Source organism: Syngnathus scovelli, chromosome 12 (genome assembly GCF_024217435.2).
Source record: "Syngnathus scovelli strain Florida chromosome 12, RoL_Ssco_1.2, whole genome shotgun sequence".
In the NCBI taxonomy this organism is placed as follows: domain Eukaryota; kingdom Metazoa; phylum Chordata; class Actinopteri; order Syngnathiformes; family Syngnathidae; genus Syngnathus; species Syngnathus scovelli.
Genome location: NC_090858.1, coordinates 11084201 through 11106336, shown reverse-complemented (window position 1 = coordinate 11106336; position 22136 = coordinate 11084201). Strand labels below are relative to the sequence as shown.

Sequence of the window (22136 nt, the reverse complement as noted above, 5' to 3'; positions counted from 1 at the left end):
TGATTGGTGAATATAAATACAAGGGTTAGGGTTAGTGAACGAATCACTTCCTAAAGTGATTCGTTCTTTTTTCAGTTCATATGACTTCAACTTGTAGGCGTCAGTAATGCGCAATGAAGCTGGTGCCACCGCGGGAAGGCAGTTCACCCATTGACCCGTTCACGAAGGGGAAAGTCAGGATTCGTTCCCTCACTGATCCATTCTCGCGATGAACTGGAAATGCAAATCACTCACTCACTGACTCGTTCACTCACAGATCTGTTCAGTTGGTGAATGGGACATGCAATTCACGACTCTTTCGTGAACGAGAAGTTACGTCATTTTCTGCTTCGTTTTGATTTACGGCAAGATGGCACCAGCTTCAATGCGCATTACCGGCACCTACTGGTTGAAGTCATATGAACTGAAAAAAGAACGAATCACTTTAGGACACACACATAAACTGAGAGTATGTGCCGATGCCACAACATGAAATCTCAAGATTCTCCGATTTGCCACGCATGCACGATTAGCAAGTGGCTGACCAGGCCTTGCGCTAACTGACCTGTGGTTTGGCGATCGTGTTTACAATGCGCTCGCGGTATTTAATGTAGGACAATTTCCCATGTCACAGCTGAACATCTCTCACGGCACACCAGTGTGCCGCGGCACCGATCTAGACCAATATGATATCAATGACGGGAATGCTAATCTATTTGAGACTGAGACAGGGATAAGGTGAAATTTGACATCTTCCTTCAAATGTCGCGAACAAAAGTGGGCTGTGTACTTGTTCTGAGCAATTTGGAATGATGTCAGTTGAAGTAGTGTCTGATTTGCGTGACAAAACAAGTCGTGTCACTCTGCTAAAGGTTGCTCCCAAGTTGTCTGTTCCACTCCAAAAAGCCCGACTGACATTGTTGTTTGCGTCCTCGCCGACGTGATGCGATTGTCCTCCTTTGCGCCAGCTTGACTCGTCTTTGCTCGGCTCATAATACGGCCAGTGTGACAAGTGGCTTTCTGGAGCAGCGCTCTGCCCGCAGATATGCTTTTGATATGATTCCAGTCCAAATAACACAGAGGGGGGAGGGGCGGGGGAATCATGTGACGGCTAACTTTCTATTTGCGCTGACCTCGTAGGCTGGGTGGCACACTGCTCCCAAAGAACAGAGCTGCAGGACAGGTTGTCTCACATGTGCCTCACTGATGTCACACATGACTAAACCAGAACCTTAATGAACTTGCCAGATGGCCTTGGAGAAAAGAGCATATTTGATACAGTATTGATTACAAACATAGACGCCACCATGATCTAACCAGCCATTACATTTTACATTTTAATTATCAGCTGGTGACATTTTGTCATAGTCATATAATACGATTTAGTCATTGTAACGTTTCATCGCATGTACGTGCCACTTTCAATGGACTGTAGCACGATGACACATCATCGCTGTGTTTGTCCTCCTTCAGGCAAAAGGAGGAGGAGGAGGTGCTGCTGCTTCCCCCGACACACACACACACACACACACACACACACACACACACACACACACACACACACACACACACACACACACCGATAATTACACAGGCTATGACGTACAACGGGTCCCTCCATCCTTGCTGCCATTTTCCAACTCCTAATCTGTGACAACGGGGCACCTTCGCTGCTCATGTAAGTATTTTTTGGCTTTACGCGCTTCTTTGTGGCTGCCTCGTCTGTCGATGCCCTCTCCCTCCGTCCTCCCCCGCTCCCTCCTCCCATCCCTGCCCTTGTGACGCACGATGCTGTGTTTTTTTATGAATGAACAGTGCGGGAGCGTGAGAAAGCAGTGCTTGAAGCCATGATGATGATGATGATGATGATGATGATGTCATCAGAGCTACTTAACCCCCCCCCCCCAAAAAAAAAAAAAAGTGCCTCAAACCAAATCTGCATTTCATTGCAGCCTCCATGTCTGTGCACGGCAGCGATGTGACTCCTGCAGCGCCATCACCGCGTAGCCGCCCTAGCTGGCTCTGACAACGTTGCCGTGGTAACCTCCTCTCATCCTCCGCCTCATCCCCTCTGCTCTCCTCTTCCCAAGCACGCACGCACACACACCCACGCCGCACGAAACGACACGAGCGGTATTCCCGCCGCGCCCCTTCTTGCCGTGCCTGATGAATAATCCATGTGGAGGCAATTGAGCGGGGAATGCCGGCCAGGAAGGAACGCCATGTGGCCATCTTTTTAGGTGTCGTCTATCGCTTCATAATGGTCTCCTGTCCTGGATCCCGCACTTGGACGCCACCGACACATTTGGACAGTGATCCTTGGGACTTTTTTGGGTTGAGCGCCATCACGAACAAGACGTGAGGAACGGCGAGGCGGAGGACAGCGTTCTTTACGAGGAAACACAGCGTGACTCCTTCCAGCTCATCCCTCTGGAGGACTTTAGAAGCTTTCTACCCCCTAGCCATGTTCTGCTTCTGCTTCCAGAGCCCCTCCCTCAAGCTGCAAGCCCTTGAGGCTGATTTTAGCCCCCCCGACTTGGAACAGGAAGACCCCCGAGATCTGAAGAACCTGCCGGCCAACCAGCAGCCTCTTTTGAGCAAGCAGCTGAGCCCGCGTTTGGACCACAAGCCGCTCTTCCATTCGCCTCCCTCAACGCCAGCTCAGGACACCGTTGCAGACTCATTGCAGCACGGTGAGTGCATCCACGTGCGCACAAATATCATGTACATGCGTGACTGTGTACTTGCGGGGCCATTGAGCAGAATGTGCTCAATCGAGAAGGTTCGCCCGATGCTCATTGGGCTCTAATGCAAGCCGGCTAACTGTCCAAATGACACTTCAGGTTTTCGTCTCTGTCCGGCAGTTGCTCCTGCATCCCGAGATTCTTTCTATACACTCGGCGGCTCTCCTGAGGTACCTGCCGACCCCCCGGCTAGCTCCCCGGGCAGCCCTCCCCTGCTGTCTGCTTTCAGCACCGGCGAGTGCCCGGTCCCGTCTCCTCGCTGCCCCAACCTGAGCCTTCGCTACAACCTGGACCCCGACGCCGCCCCGTCGCCGCCGTGCTCGCAGCACATCCGCATGTAAGAGAAGCTCACCTTGTTAGTCTTTTTTTGGGGGGGAATGTTCCATGTCCTTATTGTGAACCAACTATTTTATTTTTCCGTCCGTAGGGCGCGCTGCAGCATCCGCTCGGAACCAGACGATTGCTCCCTGTCCGTGTCCGTGTTGAAAAGACACGTTCAGACCTTGAGGAAGAGGATCAGGCAGCTCGAGGAGCATTTTGAGCAGGAGAGGCTCAAGGTGAACGCCAAAGTCGAAACGGTTGAGTCACACTTTGCCGCCAAGCCTCCGCTTGGGCCGCCTACCACCTCTGCATCACGACGTTTTTGTTTTTCTCAGCCTTCTCATTATGACAAGAGCGCACATCCTGAGGTTGCCAGACTGATTAAGGAGCTACTGAAGAGCCGCAAGCAGCTAAAAGGTCACTTGGGGTACACTTGATTTTCATGGCAAACACAACAAAAACGCTTTTTGTTATTAATCCAAAGAATTTGGAGTTACAGTATAAGTCACAGAAACAAGTTTTGGGCAAAGCCTCGTTTGTGTGCTGTTGCAGAGCTCAAGCTGTGTCATGCGGACGAAGACGTCCTAAAAGCACCTTTCACCCCGAGCGAGGCAGCCCTTCAGCAAGCCAACAACAAGAGCAACAACGGCAAGCCCAGCGTGGAGGAGACGCTCCACGTCATCAGCGTGATGCTGACGGAGAGTCGGCGAGAGCTCAGCCTTCCAGACAGCATCAAGGTTTCATACTCTCACCGTTCACAAAAGGAGGATCGTCTCGTTTTTCCCATGTCGAGCTTGATGTGTATCTATGTGCAGGAGATGAACCCTTCCCAGATGAGCTTGGAGAAGTCCAGTCTGCAAAAGTGTTTGCTCTACTTTGAGAGTCTGCATGGATGCCCGGTAAGAACACAACAACACCAAGGCTGTCTCTCTAAAGTTTTCATTCCACCAGTTTGGAAATCCTTCAGTGTGCTGTCAATAACAGTGTGGCCGGTCTCCCTTCTGTGACTTTAGAGTAACGCGAGCGAGCGGTTGCTGGTCAAACCATTTTACGAGCGCTACCGCATCCTCAAACAGATGCTGCTTTCCTCCGCCACCCCCACACTCATCACCACCATTGTGAGTAGAAAGAACTTGAAAGAGAAATGAAAAAAAAAACGTACATTGAAACTTTAGGGGTGAGATGATTTTTCAGAATAGGAAACAACAAATAGAACACTGGTTACACATATTTAAAGTTTACTTTGCTGCTCTCTTGTGGCAATGTGGGTCCACTACATGAACTCTGTCCCATTAATTCTGAATGTTGTAATTGTACAGTCCATTAATGAAGTGATGTGTGTGGGCGTAGGAGGAAGAGGACGGCTCAGATGACGACCACCCCAAAGAGCAAAACCTGAGACAGCAGTACATGTCGCCTGGGGAGCCCCCCCCTCCCACCTTGGAAATGTCCGACACGCCGCTGGTGTCGCCTCTGGACGAAGTCAAGTGTCTCCAGCCGCAGATCGTCACCATGGCAACACTCCATGAGGCTTCCAGGTACGGATTGTGTGCAATCAATCTTTTTTTTCCTGGAAGGTAATTTTGTGCTCAAACGTACGCATTGCCCTTCTTGGAATGAAAGTATTCTTTCAACCTTTTTGGTGCACGCAGATCCGAATTACTGGACCATCTTCGGATCACCCGCTTGGAAAAACGGAGGCTTCACCGCGCACTGCGGGAGTTTGAGGACCTTTTCTACACCCTGAGTGGCAGGTACGTGCCCACAAAAACAAAGGTCCCACTACAACTCGTTTACTTTTCAATTTTATTTGAAACTTAGGAGCATTCGGTTCCAACCAAAACAACAAACATAATTCAGTGAATGCAATTAAATACAGTGGTTCCTCGACTTTTGAGTTTTTTTGCAATTTCTTTTTTGTCTTGACTGCTAGCTCGTGGCAGCGAATTTCACAGTTTGATAAATAGGGAAACTTTTTGAGCAGCCTTGTACTTCCTTCAAGCCATTTATAGCCGCTCCCAGTTGAAGTTTACTGTAAACTCAACAAATACAATGTAAAACGCCACATACGGGCTAACAAAACTAGCATCTGCTACAGTACTTAGAAAACCTCCAAAGAACATATATTTGAACACAGTTGCAATACATGCATATTTTCTACATTCGCTGCAAAAAACGACTTGACATGACTGCTTCCTCATTGCATAAAAATACGATGCACAAATGTTTTAATTCTTTACTGTCTATTTAATAATAGATGGTTTTATAGAATAACGTGGATGCCCCAGCCAACCTTGCACACCCGCTTACGGAGTGCCAAACATCAAGTCAAGGCACCACTGTATTCAGCGGAGGGGTCGGGTTAGGATTAGGGGATCCACAAAAAGAAATTTCACTTTAGTACCGCATGGAAAGCTCTGGGTGGGAGGGGGATTCGGGCGGGTAACTGTACATTTTTCTACTCTGTACACATTGTGGAAATAGTCTTTTTTTGGTTATTTGAATTACAATAGACACTGTACAAAACTATCTTGAGTAAGGCAACCTAGGGAGCGTCAAGCAGTCAAAGAACGGCTGCGAACCCAAAGGAAAAACAACAACAACACGATGTGTCCTCCCACAGGGTGTGTCAAAAGGAGGACCGTGGGCCCATGGCCGAAGAGTACTGCCAGTACAAGAACCTCAAAGCCAAACTGCGCCTGCTCGAGGCCCTGCTCAGCAAAAATCAGGACACGGCCAAGAGCAACTGAGCTGACGATGACGACGATGATGCACTTTACTGGAGGACAGCAATGAACGTGATGTTGTTGTACGCTGGGAGTTGTGTAAATCTTAGTGTAGGTGTATTATGGCACTTACTGTTTTTTGTCTGTCATTATTGTGGAATATGCATTTTTTAAAATTATATTGGGAAAGAAAGGCATTTGTACGAAGGGGTGGTAAGCAGAAAAACTAAATTGCACAATTATGAGGGAAAGTCACAAAGCTTTTTTTTTTCAAGAAAACATATTGTAAGTTTAAGAATGATCAGAGAACTAACATTTTGAAATTTCTGAAAAAAATTACAAATGTGTTGAAATAATACAACTTTTTTGTGATTGACTTTTGATATATTTTTTTCCTTTGAAGTTGAGGAAATGAAGTTTTCATGACTTTAGTTTTGTGAATAACATTTTTCATGTAATATATTATTATAACATTATATTTCTCTGGGGGAAAATAGTTTTGCTGATACATTTTTGTTACACTTTCATTGTAATAGTACTAATTTAAAAATGAAAACCATTTTCTTGACTTTGCGTTTTCGGAACTAAAAAGTAAAAGTAAAAAAAAAATTTTTCCCCTTTGGAAAAAAAACTGAATTTGGTTGCCTTAATATTTCTCTTTTTGAGAAAAAAAACCCTCAATCTAACCCCTTGAAATCTTCCAACAGATTTTAAATTAAGGCATATAAAGAAAAAACAATTTTTAGTGGCAATATTACGTAGAATAAAAAAATAAATGTATACCAAATCATTTTGTCCAGAGGAAAACAAAATTACATTCAGCAAGAACAAAATAGTGAAATTACACTTGAAATATTTCTCAAAATTTTGTATTATGAAAACAAAGTAAAAATAGAAATGGATAGAGATGGATTGAAGTTTCATGAAAAAATGTTATGTAATAGTACAATCTTTTTCTTGAAAAAAAATTATACAACCAAATTATGACTTGCTTTTCTGTTCCAGCTTTTTTTTTTTACCTTTATCAGTTTGACCCACTTTCCTATCCAGTGCAATTCTTAAAACCGTGTCAGGTTTTAATCCTTCATTGTGCATACATGTATATATATATATTTCTGTTTTAATTTCTCGTGACTATTGTTTGAATGTTGACCTTGCAACCTCGTTAATGTCACAGCTCCACTCAGTCTTGTCACGTTCCTATATCGGCCGCTGTTGCTTAAATGCTAATAGTGACATGAATCAGAACTCTGTGCACTTCTGGTTTCCATAACACTATATGCCCCCGCCCTCCCTCTATGTACATACGAATACAAAATAAATATTTTTTCACATTTACCCCACAAAACATTGACTTTTGTTACCTTTCCACCAACCACTGCACAATAACTTGCAGAATGCGTTGCCATGGCGACGAGACTCACAGTACACCCGTGTTGCTAAAAGACTGCATCATGCTTTTTTTTTTAAAGGTTATCACGCTGCTCCATCACAGTACACGTTTTCGAGGCCTGTCGTACGAGTTGTAGTTCGATTCCACAGCTTTTATTGTTTTTTTGTACCTTTGGTTTCAAGAAATATAACAGGATGCTGCAGCCTCAGTACATGCCATAGTTGGAGGTAGCGAAAAGGTGTCCTCCCGCTGGAACGGCAAACAGGATCAAAATCAAGTTGGAAAGAATAACGATGCTTGACCATAACAAGGCAAAAGGGGTGGAAAAAAATCAATTCATCAGTAAAACAGACAAAAATTAATCATTGAAGCGTGTTTGTAAGCGTCGTTGAAGTGATAAAAATATTGAAATTTGATTGTGTGTGTTTTGTTCATCTTTTTCATATATGTAAATGCTGTAGGTACAGGAACAAAAAAGTAAAGGTTGCATTTTTGTGAATGTGGATGGCTGACAGCATTTATGTTGTGGGACGTTTACTTCAATACGCCATTTCATGCAAGTGTTGCACCCCCTCCCCTCGCTAGCGTCCCACACTGATGTTGCAGGTCTTGCAGCTGGGGTCCTTCTTGGCGTTGACGGTGGACAGACTCATGAGCTGGTGGCCGCTGATCTCGGCCACTGTGCCCAGCGCCAGATCCACGGGCTCCGTGAAGATGACCTCCAGGATCACATCCTGGGCATGATGGAATACCAGGCCACCACCGTCGCCAGCTTCCTCCTGTTGGCACGTGAGGAAGCGGTTGTCGGCGATGTCGAGAGCGGGCAGCCTCTGTTTGCAGAAGTCGTCCCCTGGCGAGCCCTTGGGCGCCAGGACCAGGATGATGTAGTGGTAGGCCGTGTACATGCAGTAGAAGTCCCCGAAGTAGAGGTTGGTGTCGGGGTTGAACAGGGCATCGGCCCGCACCTCGAAGCGGTAGCGACCGTACGGGGAGTCCTGCGGGGTCTTGCCCGTGTTGAACTCGGTGTTGCAGCTGAAGAAAAGACCCTCCAGTTTACCACTGATTGGAGAACCGTGACTGCCGCTGTTGTCTTTCACTGAGGGGAGCATCCGGTTGCCCTGCTCTTCCCTGGAACAGAAGACCGCATTTTGTGATCATGACCACAAAATAGTCAAAAAAGCTGACTATTACTTGGTCTTATTAGTTTGTATTATTATGGTATATGGGTTAGGGTATTTATTGTTAGACTGTGATTATTATCATTATTATTTTTATTAATGGGTTAGGGTATTATTATTATTGTTTTCACGGGTTAGGGTATTATTATTATTGTTGTTAGGAGTTAGGGTATTTTATCATTAGTTATAGTTTTATTGTTTTTTAAAGTTCAAATCTTAAGTTGCAATTACTGTGCTGACCACTAGATGGCAGACATCGCTTACTAAAACCTACACTTGCGCATCACAATTGTGTGTGGCACATGGCAAGAAGCAACACTAAAACCAAACGAGCTGAAGAAAGTGGATTCTTTCAGGTAATATGTTCAACCGATGTGACAGTTGCTTAGAGATGCTGTTAGCTATGGATGACTTCAAACAAGTCGACATAACAACAGCCTCTCACTTGCACAAAAGCAACTGTTTTCTTTTACAATAACATTTGACAGGTCGTTTGAAGTGCTCGAGGAGTTCATGCATCTAACCCCTCTACAATCATGGCAGCCATCACATTGCAAAGTCAAACATACACAGTAGCGTAAGTGTTTTCACCATTTCATCTCAAATCAATTCTATTTGTCAATTAGTTGCGAATTTTTGCTATTCACGACAAGCATTCCTGAAGCATCCACCTTGACGTCGCTGCTAAATTGTTTACAGCATTAAACGTGCGCGCGTGTCCGGTGGGTATTCGCCTACAGGGGCTCATCTCTTTTGCCCTGAAAACATTTTCCTAATTCCAGCAGTGTTTCCAAAATGAAGGCAAAGATGATTACATTTGCAGAACTAAATGAAATCAATTAAACGTAGCTCGTGTGTAGCTTGGCTGCTGTAATGACATTAGCGCAGTGGGGGAAACAGCGTTTGTCACAAGCAGAGAAAAACAGATTTCATAATGACAAAGTGACGGAGAGAAAAAGCGGCACATGGGCCAAGCTCGCCTGACATTTCTCCCCTTGGAGAGCACCAACAACGCTCCAGCGAGAAAATTGTGATGACACACCTCCCGCCTCTGCTATTGCCGCTTTATTGGCGTCATTAAAAAATTACCAAGCCCACACATTTGACCAACAATCAAACAAATCAGCTATCAAAGGGAGCAAGACAGACAAACAAATAGATGATGGCTACCTGGCGTGGTCAAAGTATTCCTTATTCTGGTTGCGGTAGAAAACAGAGAAACGCAGCATGCGGCCTGCGATCGCCTCGGCCTTGGCCAGGAGCTGGTTGAGATGAACTGTGGAATAATCTGGAAAGAAGTTGCAAACGTGCTCAGCGTCATTTTGTGCCAATGAATTTAAAGAAAGCTTTGTTGACGTTCAAGCACTGCGGAACTGGTCATGAATGCAATTTTTTTTCCTCAAGCCTCACAAAATTGCCAGTGTTGCTTTTGTGCCGCTTTACTGGGGCCAGCTGGTGTGTAGCGTATGAAACCTCCCCACATGAGCCCCCCGCCCCTTACGTACCGGCATTAAATGCTCTGACCTCTGCATTGCGAGATAAAACTGCATCGCTGGCCTAGCTGCTTTATTTAATCCCACCGTCCTTCCCTAATCTTAACACCCTCCATCTGTATGAATCTCGCTCTCATGCATCATGTGGACGGACAAGAGGTGCTTGGTCACATCCGCTGCAATAATGGAGGACTTCCTCAAGGAGACCTCTAACGTAGTCACGACAATGACCCTGATAACATTTTGTGTCAAACGAAACATGTTTTATTTTTAGATGTCCCTATGACTCACCGGCGGTGCAGAACTCGACAATTTCGCTCCACTCCGAGACAGCGTAGTCTCCGTCGGTCTGTTTGGACGCCGTCTGGACTGCCACCGTGTACTCGGTGCGAGGGCTCAGGAACCAGTGGCCCCGAACCGTCATGGGCAGGGGCACCGCCTTGGCCACCAGCTTGGTCGGCACATCCTGAAGAAAGATACGATAGTTTACGATAGTACCTCATCCCTGTGTTTTGTGTGTGCCTTTAAGGGGCGTGGCCTAATTATTACAATCAGCATTTGGTTGGTCATTTAGTTTGCCAAACTCTATTTTCTAAGTTGTTGCTATAATTCATAAGCATCACATCACAGGGACCCCCGCCCTCACTCCCCTGCCAAGTTTGACCTTATGTTTGAACTTGTTGGAGTTTTTGTTCTCCTTCTTGTTGAGGTCAATGAAATAATGCGTGATGCGGTCCTTGCTGCATTGCTCCATGTCCCAGCAGATCTTGAAGGAGTCGCAGGTGATGTGACTGATCTTGATGCTCTGCGGGACGGGCAGCTCCTCCGTATCGGAGATGGCGCCATCCTGTGATTTATTTCCTGCGCAGAAAGGAAGTCACGTTTGCTGAAAAATGTTGACATTTGGCCTTTACATCCTGCTCAGCGGCCCTCATTCTTTTATCTGCTCGTCCGCTCACCACTAGTGATTATTCTCCCTCCCTGTCGGCCACTTACAGTCTAAGCAGGGCGGGTTGCCGTGGAAACACATCCCCCTCACAATACAAACCTACGTGCTTCCCCGAGCAGAAGCCGCATTGAATATTTCAAAACGGTGCTGATTGAACGTGCGCTCGACGCAAAGGAGGATCCTTCCTTCTCGATCAGCAATAAGGTTTGCAAAAAAAAAAAAAAAAAACGACATTTGCTGGTCAGCGTGGTCCATTTGATCACGTTAGTATCCAAGTGTGATTGCAGGCGTGCGCCCCACAACGCAAAGCGAGGTCAAAGGAAATGTCAAAACACGGCTCAATGGCTCCTTTGTGGAATTGGCGATGAATATAGACTCTTACGTCACACTCGGGCAGCGCAGCAACAATGCGGTGTGTGTGTGTGTGTGTGTGTGCGCATGTATACGCGGCGCAAAGAATGCACATCTAAACAATGGCAGAAGCAACCGAGCATCGCGTGGCACTGCCATCTCCATTCATGCGCTTAGAGGGCCCGAGATTAAAAGAGCAATTGCATAATTGGACTCATCTCCCAACCATACACCCCAAAACGTACATTCTGGAACACAGAATGTGTCAATTCCTGTTTATAAATAGCTAATTGGCAGGCAGCTTGATGAGCATCTTTCCATCACCATTAGATTTTCCAGTGTTAACACAAAAATAAATTATTAAATATATTTTTCCTTTATCAATTCATTTTTAAATCGCATGGTTTTAAGTCAATTTTTTTTTAAATGAAAGCCTTACTATACAGGAGGATCATGATTAAAGCCTAGTAAGGCTTTGTCTTTTAATAAAGTTTCCTATTACAGGAACTCTTGATAATAGACATCAGAGACAGAGCTCAGACCATCCATATCCATTATCTGCATGCTCTCCATCTGAAAAGTACATTTTGGACAGTCGGGACTGTGCGGCATGCTGGCCCACCTTTTGTTACTGACCTTTGGTTCAGGCAAGGCCCGTTGTCACCCAGAATAAATGGAAAGAGAACACTTGAGAGACTCAGTCCATCACAAAAGCAATCTCGGCGCACAGCGTGTCTAGACCGGCCTTTCATATTTGAATTTATTGAGATGGCCAAGAGTGAGCGAGCATGGCCACTCAACTTTTATAATGACTCCCACAGCAGAAAGTGCCACCATATTTCAAATGAGGCTATTATTTCTTTTGTGGTGTATCCGTTCCCTCCACGGTCATTCATCACTATCCGCGAGGGGTCGTAACATTAGGCGAGCGGCTAAATAATTTATTTGCATTATTAACACTGTCCATGAACCAAAATATACTGTCGATGCAAATTCTCCTCCTGAAATGTAAACACAGATTGACGCTCTCGGCACATTGACATTATCTGTGTTCATTGACATCAAGGTGGGCAGAGAAAAGGCAGATTGATGGCTTTTGCTTCTTTCTGAAAATTAAATTGATGATAGATGATAGAAATGCTAGCGAGCTAGCAAGATACAGTGACTAGTAAGAGAGAAGGTAGCTCGCTAGCTAGCTAGCAAGATAGCTAAGTGGTAAAGTGAGATGATGAATTATTATATTAGACATTGTATACCTAATATTGTGGGAATCCTTTTAATACGGTTTGTGCGTTCCAGCTTTCTACAGCCTGTGCCGCTTATCTACTGTCATGAGCAATCCTCTGGGGACGGTGAGAATGAAAGATGAAGGAGGACGAAGGTCAGACGGAGGAAGCAAAAATTAACCGTCGTACTGCTCACCAGGGACACGACTCAAGTGTCGGCAGGTAGATTACGTCGGGGCATCTATTCACTTTGCTGCATCACCCTCAGAGCCATCCAATGACACCACAACAATCGTATGAGCACATTTACTACTTCCCTTCAAGAGGCAAACACCAGCACGATTCAGGAGTTTCCTTTTTATTTAGTGCCATCAAACAAACAGTAGGCCTACTACCGTGCCCAGCGATGGACTGATGCAGAGGGATCCATAAAAATCTTGTTAACATGCAAACACATCACCCTCCTAATGGATCGACTTGCTCCGATCTGCTCCAGTCTTAAGGTGCTTTTTTTTTTTTTTTTTTAGTCAAAGGATTGCAACCAGGCCAAAAATAAAAGCATCTGGTGTTTGGGACTGCCAGCACATTCAGGCATTAGCTCACAGCCAGTTCATTTGCAGTCGGGCTAGGCGTTAGCCAGTTAACAATTAGCCGCTAGCTGCTATCCTGAGCCACAACAGCCAAGTCTACGTTCCCAATATACTCCCACGTCACGAACCTGTCGAATAGCAAAGTAGTGCTTTACCGCCATGGCATCTGCATCCCACTGTGACCGGCCTCCCAACTCTTTTAGATTAGCCGTGCAGCAGTGGACGCGGATGTTGGCCTGGCCTTTTGTAAAGCACGTCTTTGTTGGTTTGGCAAAACGGACCACTAGAGTGACACAGACATCACGCTGAGAGCACCGAGCGGCCAGAAACAAGAGCATCTTTCTCTAAACCAAGGCATACCAACAATGTGCTCCTTCATCGCCGTGTTTACACATCAGCAAGTTGCTCACCCACAAATACAGAATAACGACAACGCTGCTATCATGGTGCCTGTGCCAGTTTTTCATGAGAAACCCAAAAGTGAGTGGTAACTAGCCAATCACATGCTAAGTGATGATACATTTAAATCTTGCTAGTAGTTAGAAAGCATCCAGTGAGCCAAGAACATGACTTTTTTTGTTGACTGCGAAATGATGAATAGATGCTTAACACATCCACGTCAATCTGGCCTGCACAGTCATGTTGTGGACATGCAGTTTGCTTGAAAATGCCAGCTGAGTCACACCAACAACTGCAATCTACAGTACAGAATTCTAAATTAGCCATCAAGCGAGTGCTAGCGCTGCCAGGCCAACGCTAATTTGCTCGTCCGCGTCGTTAGCAGTAAGCGCACGTCTGAGGCCGACATCGTTAATTTGCGTTTGATTAAAAGTCACTCTTCGGAGAACAACCCAAGCTCTTTTATTTACTGGTCGACCTTCCATGATGGATCAAAACAATCTACTTTTTCATTTTTATTTTAACAAATGTACCTCTCGGGGTTGTTATTGGAGTCCAATGTACCTTTCCTACCTTTGTTTATGAAAACGATTATATGTAATAATGTCTTTCTCAATCTGAGAGGTTAGAAGTGGCACAGCCTCCATTTTGAGGAACAAATCCTGCATTTAGACGGCAGAATATTGTCATTCAGCACCACACACTGAATCAACTGTCCCGCAACGTGTTTTGAGCATTGAAATGCATCGACAGTGCTCTGTGTGTGTGAGTGTGTGTGTGTGTATTACCACAGCCAGGAAGAGGCCCGGTGATGCTGCATGCACTCCCATTTGCTGGCTCAGCGTAGCCACAGGCAGCTTCTCTCATGCTGCCCATTAAATATTGATGGCTGTGAGAGGTAAATTTAGAAAGCAGCAAAGTACTGAAATGAAGACGGTCCTGAGCAAGGACAAAAAAAAGTTTTCCAGATGAGAACACTGGCTAATTCCTGGAAAATCAATGCGATTACTTTTCATGTGGGTGCTGTCTTCCATCTATTATTATTCATGCTGCTTGTCATGTTCAGGGTCACAGCTGCTCTGTCAGAGTTCCAAACAGTCGACTCTATTCATTTTGTAGCGTTTCACTTAGCTGAAAAAAAAAGCCTTACTAGACATACATACATGTATGTATGTATGTATGTATGTATGTATGTATGTATGTATGTATGTATGTACGTACGTATGTATATATGTATATGTATGTATATATATACATACATATACATATATACTTTTTAAATTACATAATCAAATTAAAAATTGTAATACAACTAAAATAACAATAACAATATATATATATATATATATATATATATATATATATATATATATATATATATATATATATATATATATATATATATATATATATATATATATATATATATATATTAAAAATTGTAATACAACTAAAATAACAATATATATTAAAAATTGTAATACAACTAAAATTATATATATATATATATATATATATATCCATCCATCCATTTTCCGAACCGCTGAGTCCCCACGGGGGTCGCGGGCGTGCTGGAGCCTATCCCAGCCGTCATCGGGCAGTAGGCGGGGGACACCCTGAACTGGTTGCCAGCCAATCGCAGGGCACACAGAGACAGACAACCAATCGCACTCACACTCACACCTAGGGACAATTTGGAGTCTTCAATCGGCCTACCAAGCATGTTTTTGGAATGTGGGAGGAAACCGGAGTGCCCGGAGAAAACCCACGCGGGCCCGGGGAGAACATGCAAACTCCACACAGGGAGGGCCGGAGGTGGAATCGAACCCGCACCCTCCTAACTGTGAGGCGGACGTGCTACCCAGTGCGCCACCGAGCCGCCTATATATATATATATATTTATATATATATATATATTTATATATATATATATATATACATATATATATATATATATATACATATATATATATATATATATATATGTATATATATATATATATATATATATATATATATATATATATATATATATATATAGATTTTTTTATTTTATTTATTTTATTTTTAACAAATAAAAGCAATACTCGTTACGGTTATTTTTTTACCCCAAAAAAAGCCATGGTCATTTTTAGAGTAAGGGTTCTAGGGTCAAGGGTTAGGAGGTCTTGGGTCATTTAAAAATAATTACATTACAGTAGGGTTTTAAAGTTGGGTTACAGTTTCAAATTAGGGTTAAGACTTCAAATCGAGGTTTTAATGTAGGGTTGGGGCTTTAAATCAGGCTTTTGAAATAGGGTTAGTTTTCCAAAGTAGGTGGGGCTCCAAAATACAATTTCTTCCACTCTTTAAAAGAAATGGACATTTTGACTTACAAAAACCTTTAAGCCTCATAGCCTACCAATTAGTTGCTATCTTGCGATTCTCTTTGGTGCCTTGATGGTTATGATAGCGAGAGATGGAATGAGGTCAAGCAAGCCCCCTCTGCACTCGGTGCTGTGTGAACCCCTACTCTAATCATTTTCACATACCGCTGCAACTCGACCGGTCTCGCCACTTCTCCAACCAAAGTGGCCAGAAGCCGTGTTTGTTGCTCCATAAACAAACACCATGCTGGTGTCTCAAGGACACACGAGCTCTATTGATTTAGACTACTCAGCCAGAAGTAGTTGCAAATGTTAGCAACCAAAACAACCCGGGCCCAAAAAGCTGGCAGCCAGTCCACTCCTGACCATTAGGAAAATGAAAGCGCTCGAATCAAGCCAGCAACGCACTAAGCACATCGTGGCGGTAGTGTGTCCAGCAGGCTGACCTGGTGACTGTGCACGTAACACATTTGCCGTGTGTTTGAAACACACGAGAATTGATCTTTTCGGGTGTTGCGGAGGCTGTGCTCACATGTGGCTGCAGCCATGTTGCGGTCTCTCCTGATGATGACTTGCTTTTTTTATTTTTCTGCACAATGCATTTGAGGGTTCAACAACTCTGATTTTCAAAGTAATTATGGGATGACGACTACTTAACGACAATATTTGCAGTTATGAATGGTACATCTTTAGAAGAAAGCAGTTAGGTGTGGTGGTGCCTGCAGGGCTGAAATTTGGGCTTTCTTTTATAACATAGGTACAAAAAGGCTTTGTTGCTTTTCTTGAAATTCCACACGCGCACCGGTCCATTCAAAAGAGAGTCCCTTTAAACTGAAGGCAAAGGCGTACAAAATGCAATCAAAGGTAGACACTGCACTGTACATCACGGGAGGAAGGTGGGGTCAAATTTCGACTTTAAACCACAAATGCATAATGAGCAAATTAAGTTGATTTTGAGCTTACCGTCTCGCTCACACAGCTTAATGGTGTCCAGGCTGAGGTCCTTGATCATCCCCTCGCAGGGGCTCAGCGGGCTGCTGATGTTGCGCGCCAAGCCTGGTGCCTCCATCTCGGCCCGGGTGGATGTCACAGACGGTGATGCTGCGCTGCCTTGCGCTGTGAATGCGAATGGCCGGCTGAGCTCCGCTCGCGGCTCTACTGGTGAAAGAGGAGGAGAGATTGAGCAGAAAGAGATGGACTTTGCAGTCTCTCCCTTCCTCTCGCTTTGACGCGTCACGTGCTCGATCGGGGGAACGCCCCGTTGCGAGGATGCAAAAACGCTTTGAAATGTTGCTCGTATTTCTTCGTTCTTCTCGCGCCGCATCCACGCAGAGCCACAAGTGTGCGCGCATGCGCGTGTGCCCGTGCGTGGTGAATTGGAGGTGTTGCGTCATAAACACAAACGCAACGTCAGCCGGTCTTCTCAAAGAGCCACGACGTTTGTCCGTCCGTCTGTTTGTCCTAACAGTCCTCGGAGCTCAGCTGTGAGTGGACTAATGATGAAATGGGGGAGGAACCTGCCTGGAGCCCCAACCTGAACCCCTTGACATATTGCACGGCATAATGAGTGCACCTTGATTGAAGCTTAATTAAAGCCTTTCAGAAATTAGCAAAGGGGGTCAGAAATCAGTAATTCATGAATAGTGACATTTAAAAGAGGCATACTTTACAACTAAGGTGTCATTTTTGTCAAAATTCATGTCAAGGGGTTAGGCTTTCAAATTAGGTCTTTAAAATCCTACTTTGAAGCCCTAACCCGAGATTCAAACCCTGCTGTGTGTGTGTGTGTGTGTGTGTGTCTGATTGCTCGCATTCAGGAGGTCTCCCAGAGGTCAAGAGGATGATAAACGGAAGGCTAGCCGATGATTTGCAAGCCTTGGGCACCTCCTAACACCATTTGGCCACATTTGAGTCACGAGTCATTTTCATGAGCGAAGCTCCCAAAGCAGTCACTGTCACTTTGGGTTTGTTTTGGTCTTGCTCTCTTTAACACAAGGTGCCGCAAGAAGAGATGACAGTGGCTGGCAGAGTTTGTAAACGCGCCACATGATTAAAACACCGACAGAACTCTTTTAAATGGTAGGGTAAAGATTTAAAGACATTCTTGGTTGATTAATTACAATACCTTTCTATTTGTGTACTTCTCCAAATCATTAAATTCTCAATTACTAGGATCCAAATAAGGTTCGCACACTTCAACACACTGCAGTGAATGTCTGACAAAGAGCTGCTTTAAATCACTGCTGGGTTCTAATACTGTTTAGAGGGGTTTGAGGTTTGCACATTCGGGTCAATTAGTGGAGCAATTGCGGCATAAAGCGGCATTTCGCTGTAATGCTGCACGCAAATGGACTAAATTGTGCTTCTTTGCTTCAAGTGTGTCTGTCCTCAGGTAGCTTAAAATGGCCGCCACCTCCCACAATGCAACGCAAAAGCTGCCCACGCGGTGGCCGTGGTGATCGCCACTTTGAAGTGGTTACAAAAGCGCGGCCCCTGACCTACATGTGGATTCGGCTTGATTGCGGCAAAAACAAGCTGCGTTTCCACGCGCACCGCGGGATTAGCGCGTGAGGCTTACGGAGGCCAGCGGGATCTAACTCCACGCTAAGCTCATCATCACGCTGCCTTCAGTAGCAGCAAGGGATCCGGATGACACCACCGAGGCCTCGGTTCACATTTTTAACATCCAACCGAAGTGAGTCTTGCGACATTCATTCCCGAAGGTCATTGACAGTCCTGCTAAAGCTGCAACAAACACAACAAACATGAAAAGAGAAGCGTGAGCCGCACATATGATTTAATAGAAGTCAGCTTGTGAGCAAGACTTAGCAGCTGCCCCCTGTTGCGTTTAAATGCCTTCATCGCAAAAAGAGCTCAGCCACCCCGATAGTCGCAGATTAGCACCGAAAGGAATTTTTAACTTCATATCCAACAAGCGTTACATCGTCAAAAGGCTTCAAAGAAAAGCACAGAAAACAAAGCTCATTGTGATGTACGCCATGTATCGCCTCGCTATGTTTTTTGCAGGAGGAGGAGAAGGCGGGCGGGTTCTGGAGCTTTCCTTCCTCCATGCATCCATCAGCCGAGCTCATTCCCTCCAGCCACAGTCATTATGTGTTAACATCAGTTCTGGGAAGCAGGGGGGGGGCTAATAGCCACTGACAGCATCCCATGCAACCCCAACAATCCACACCATTAGGAAAAAATAATCCATCAAAAATATATACATATATCTATAGTCAAAAACAAATAGCCAAGATTGGCTCACATCCACTGTGAGCTCAGAGGCCAGATGGAGGAAGATGCAGGGGAGGTGCCGTGTGAGGATGCAAGAGGAAGAGCGATGGAGTCGTCGTCATCCTGTGGGATGAGCTTGTATATGGAACAACATTTCAAAGTTGAGGCGAGAAACACTTCATTAGCTACCATCCTGTTATGTCTTCGTCCCATTTAGTTGTACAGTGCATTTCATGTGCTTTAGGTGGGAAAAAAAACAATTGGAAGACTAAATGGAAAACAAAATCTCTTTGCCAATGACATGAAGGTAAGCTGGATGAAGATTCAGATCCATTTTCAAGTCACGGTCGGAGTCACAGGAATTTGTTTGCCATGGCCAAAGTCCCGAGCAAGGCTTGTCCAAATGTGGCACAAGTAGCACAAGTGGCACGCGGGCTCCGCCTAGAGGTATGCAAAATAATTGCGTCGACCATTGAAAGAAATGTTTGCACGTCAATCTAAAATGTACATTTGTATCTAAAGAAGCAAATGTACACGAATGAGGGACGACAAGCATCGAGCAACATATTTCCCAAGCAAATTACGCAGCATCATGTTGTTCACACTTGTCCTGCAGCGGCAATCTGTCGCCGCGTGCAAACAATATGGCCGGGCATCAAGTGGGAAGCTTGCCGACATGTTGATGGCCGCTTAGTCATTCAAGTCGCTTTGATGCTGTAATTCACAGGAGATGCTGTAATTCACAGGAGCTGTCTGCCCTCATATCTCTGCGCATAATTATGATGAGGAGCATTGTCTCACATTTGCTTGACTGGCAGCTTTTCTCAACCAATGTGATGGTAGAAATGAGTTTTTTTTGGGGGAAATGTGACATGACAAGACGTCACTCGAGATGACTTGAGAGGGAAAGCCACAAGGGAGATAATTTTGTATTCAGCCAAACTGCACTTTACAGGTGAAATTAATTTGACCTTCATTGACCTTTTCAATGCTTAGTCATCGTCAGTGGCTACGTCCTATCTTATTGCATTTATTTGTCCCCCACAAGAAGGCTTCAAAATCTCTCCAATCCTCAGTTGTGTTCCACTGGCACCGTAATGAATGTTTTCCCACTGCAGCCTACATATTAACCCGGCAAAAGCTGTATTTACACAGTCGGCAGTGCGGCAGTGTTACACAACAAATATAAAGGCGGGAAAGCTAGTGTGCTGGAAAGAAAAAAAATGGTGTCAGAGGGAAAAAAGTGCAAGTCAGTCATATGCTGTTGATGAGCAGACGCTTCGGTGGAGGAGTTTGCTTCAACATGCTTGCATCACATCATACGGAAATGAGTATAAAAACATCCGGAACATAAAATTAATATATGAATAATGATGGGAAAATGAAGCTTCAAATTTGCTCCATGGACCAGTTGTACTTTTTTTCTCCTCTAGATGGCACCGCTGCTTAAAAAAAGGGGTTTATAGTGATAGCAACAAGGATTAACTTGATTTTTTTTATTTTACGACACAAACACAACAACGGAAGAACGGCACTTACTACCTCAGGACCACATTGATTTATTCATCTTAAATTACTTCTCAATGCTGACAAGACAATTGTTTTCAAATCATACCAGTATTGAACAGAGGCTGCCATCTAGTGGGCTCAATATATACAACAGGTTCATGAATCACCTTGAAGCTTCATTTCCCCATTATTATATAAAAAGAATGGAACCCCCCCCCCCAGCATTTCAAAGAAGCTCAATGGAAATTTAAAGCTTTTTAAACAATACTGCCCCCTTAAGGCTTGACATGGAGTCATTGGCATTTAGACAACAAGACCCAATCACCTGTTTTCATACATAGAATCCCTCCAACCATTTTTTATAGCACTTTTCCTCATCAGGGACAAAATTGATCTCTTGCATAAGAATCAGTAGTCACGCTAGCAGCATATGAGGCAGATTAAAATGAGGATTAGCGCTCACAATTGTAAGAAAATGTGCACACGCTCTCACATAACAGCAGGAAAAGTGTTTTTGCTGGCTTCATTCCATCTCAAAATACAGCAAAATCATTTTGAATGTCAAGCACCCGAGAACGTTCTGGAAGCAGAAAGGTAATGAGGGAACAAAAAAGCTTTTCGATCGCGACAGACGATTCTCCACTTGGAGCCTTGCTGGAATATTTGGAAGACAACCGCGCACCAGATGGAATCATTCCCAGACAAACCACAAGAAAAGAAGAGAGACATTTTGCATACATTTATTGCCTTCAGAATATCAATGTTTGAACATTTCTTTATGCCTGACTATCAAAATAAACAATAATAAGACAACTGGAATAACAAAGGTTTTTTGGCCACAACACACAAATCCATTGGTGCAGAACTGTAGCTTTTCCTAACACAAAAAATAATTGTTCAGTCACACAAATGTTAGAGAATTTAGTGGTTTGACAATTGTTTTTTAAATGTACCGCGGAACTGGACTACAAAAATGGTTTCCAATAAAAACCCTTTTTTTGGCATCCCACTGAAGGCTGTGCAATTTATTGTGAGGAGTTGCAAGTAAACGTTTTTTTTTTTCTTGGACAGGACAAGTCCCTCAAGTCCTTCACGATTCGCTGAAAAACATCAAAAGCTCAGAGCTTCGATAAAGCACTTCTTTTTTTTCAACAACATTCAGCGGTTAAGACGAGAAGCAAACACTTTGCGTGTAGTGCCTCGGGATAAAGCTCCATCTTCTCGTTGCAATTTTTCAAGAATTCCATATAAAAAAAACAACATACATATATCATCGGCAAACTCAGAAAATGATTCACTGCACTGTAGTGTTGCTAACTACCACATGGCTTAAATAGGCCCAAGTGGTTGATAAAATTGAATTGAAGGAAAAATAAAACCGGAGCAAGGCACTAATTTGTTTTCTGCTGGTTTTTCCCGTCAGGATTTCAACGCTTTGGACTTAACGCTTAACTTCCAAAGGCACTTTGTTACACATGTACAAAAAACAACTTGTAATACTGTCAAATATTAACATGACGACACATAATTGCACTTTGGTTTCAACTCCAGCCTTCAAATCTTGAGAATTATGACATCTAATCCTCTCGCTCTTTTCAAGGGCATCAAGACGACCCCAAAATATGACCGGGGGACATTTGAGCGTTTCTTTGCGTTCCTTCAAATGAGTTTTCAT

The 22136-nt window shown here is 44.2% G+C and overlaps 2 protein-coding genes and 1 long non-coding RNA gene across 4 annotated transcripts; 2 read left to right on the top strand and 1 right to left on the bottom strand.

The window, feature by feature from the left end:
• The first annotated feature begins 1548 nt into the window (after positions 1-1548).
• On the top strand, positions 1549-7118 carry fam13c (family with sequence similarity 13 member C). Of its 2 annotated transcripts, none has more exons than XM_049736823.2 (11): positions 1549-1657; positions 1932-2672; positions 2844-3060; positions 3151-3280; positions 3380-3461; positions 3597-3781; positions 3860-3943; positions 4058-4162; positions 4395-4582; positions 4697-4798; positions 5668-7118. In XM_049736823.2, the coding sequence occupies exons 2-11, from the start codon at positions 2444-2446 to the stop codon at positions 5792-5794; spliced, it is 1449 nt and encodes a 482-aa protein (XP_049592780.1). In that variant the 5' UTR covers positions 1549-1657; positions 1932-2443; the 3' UTR covers positions 5795-7118. The 2 variants fall into 2 exon arrangements, with proteins under 2 accessions (XP_049592780.1, XP_049592779.1); XM_049736822.2 differs by having other exon boundaries at positions 3151-3301.
• Positions 4834-17073, bottom strand: LOC125978908 (phytanoyl-CoA hydroxylase-interacting protein-like). Its single transcript, XM_049736824.1, has 5 exons — positions 16679-17073; positions 10499-10695; positions 10126-10300; positions 9512-9629; positions 4834-8291 (listed from the first exon to the last, which is right to left on the bottom strand). Exons 1-5 carry the CDS (start codon positions 17037-17039, stop codon positions 7745-7747), a joined length of 1398 nt encoding a protein of 465 aa, XP_049592781.1. The 5' UTR covers positions 17040-17073; the 3' UTR covers positions 4834-7744.
• Positions 17074-18195: 1122 nt separating this feature from the next.
• On the top strand, positions 18196-21470 carry LOC125978738 (uncharacterized). The gene is made up of 2 exons (XR_007485128.1): positions 18196-18410; positions 18743-21470. It is a non-coding gene; the product is annotated as an uncharacterized lncRNA (long non-coding RNA).
• The last annotated feature ends 666 nt before the right edge of the window (positions 21471-22136 follow it).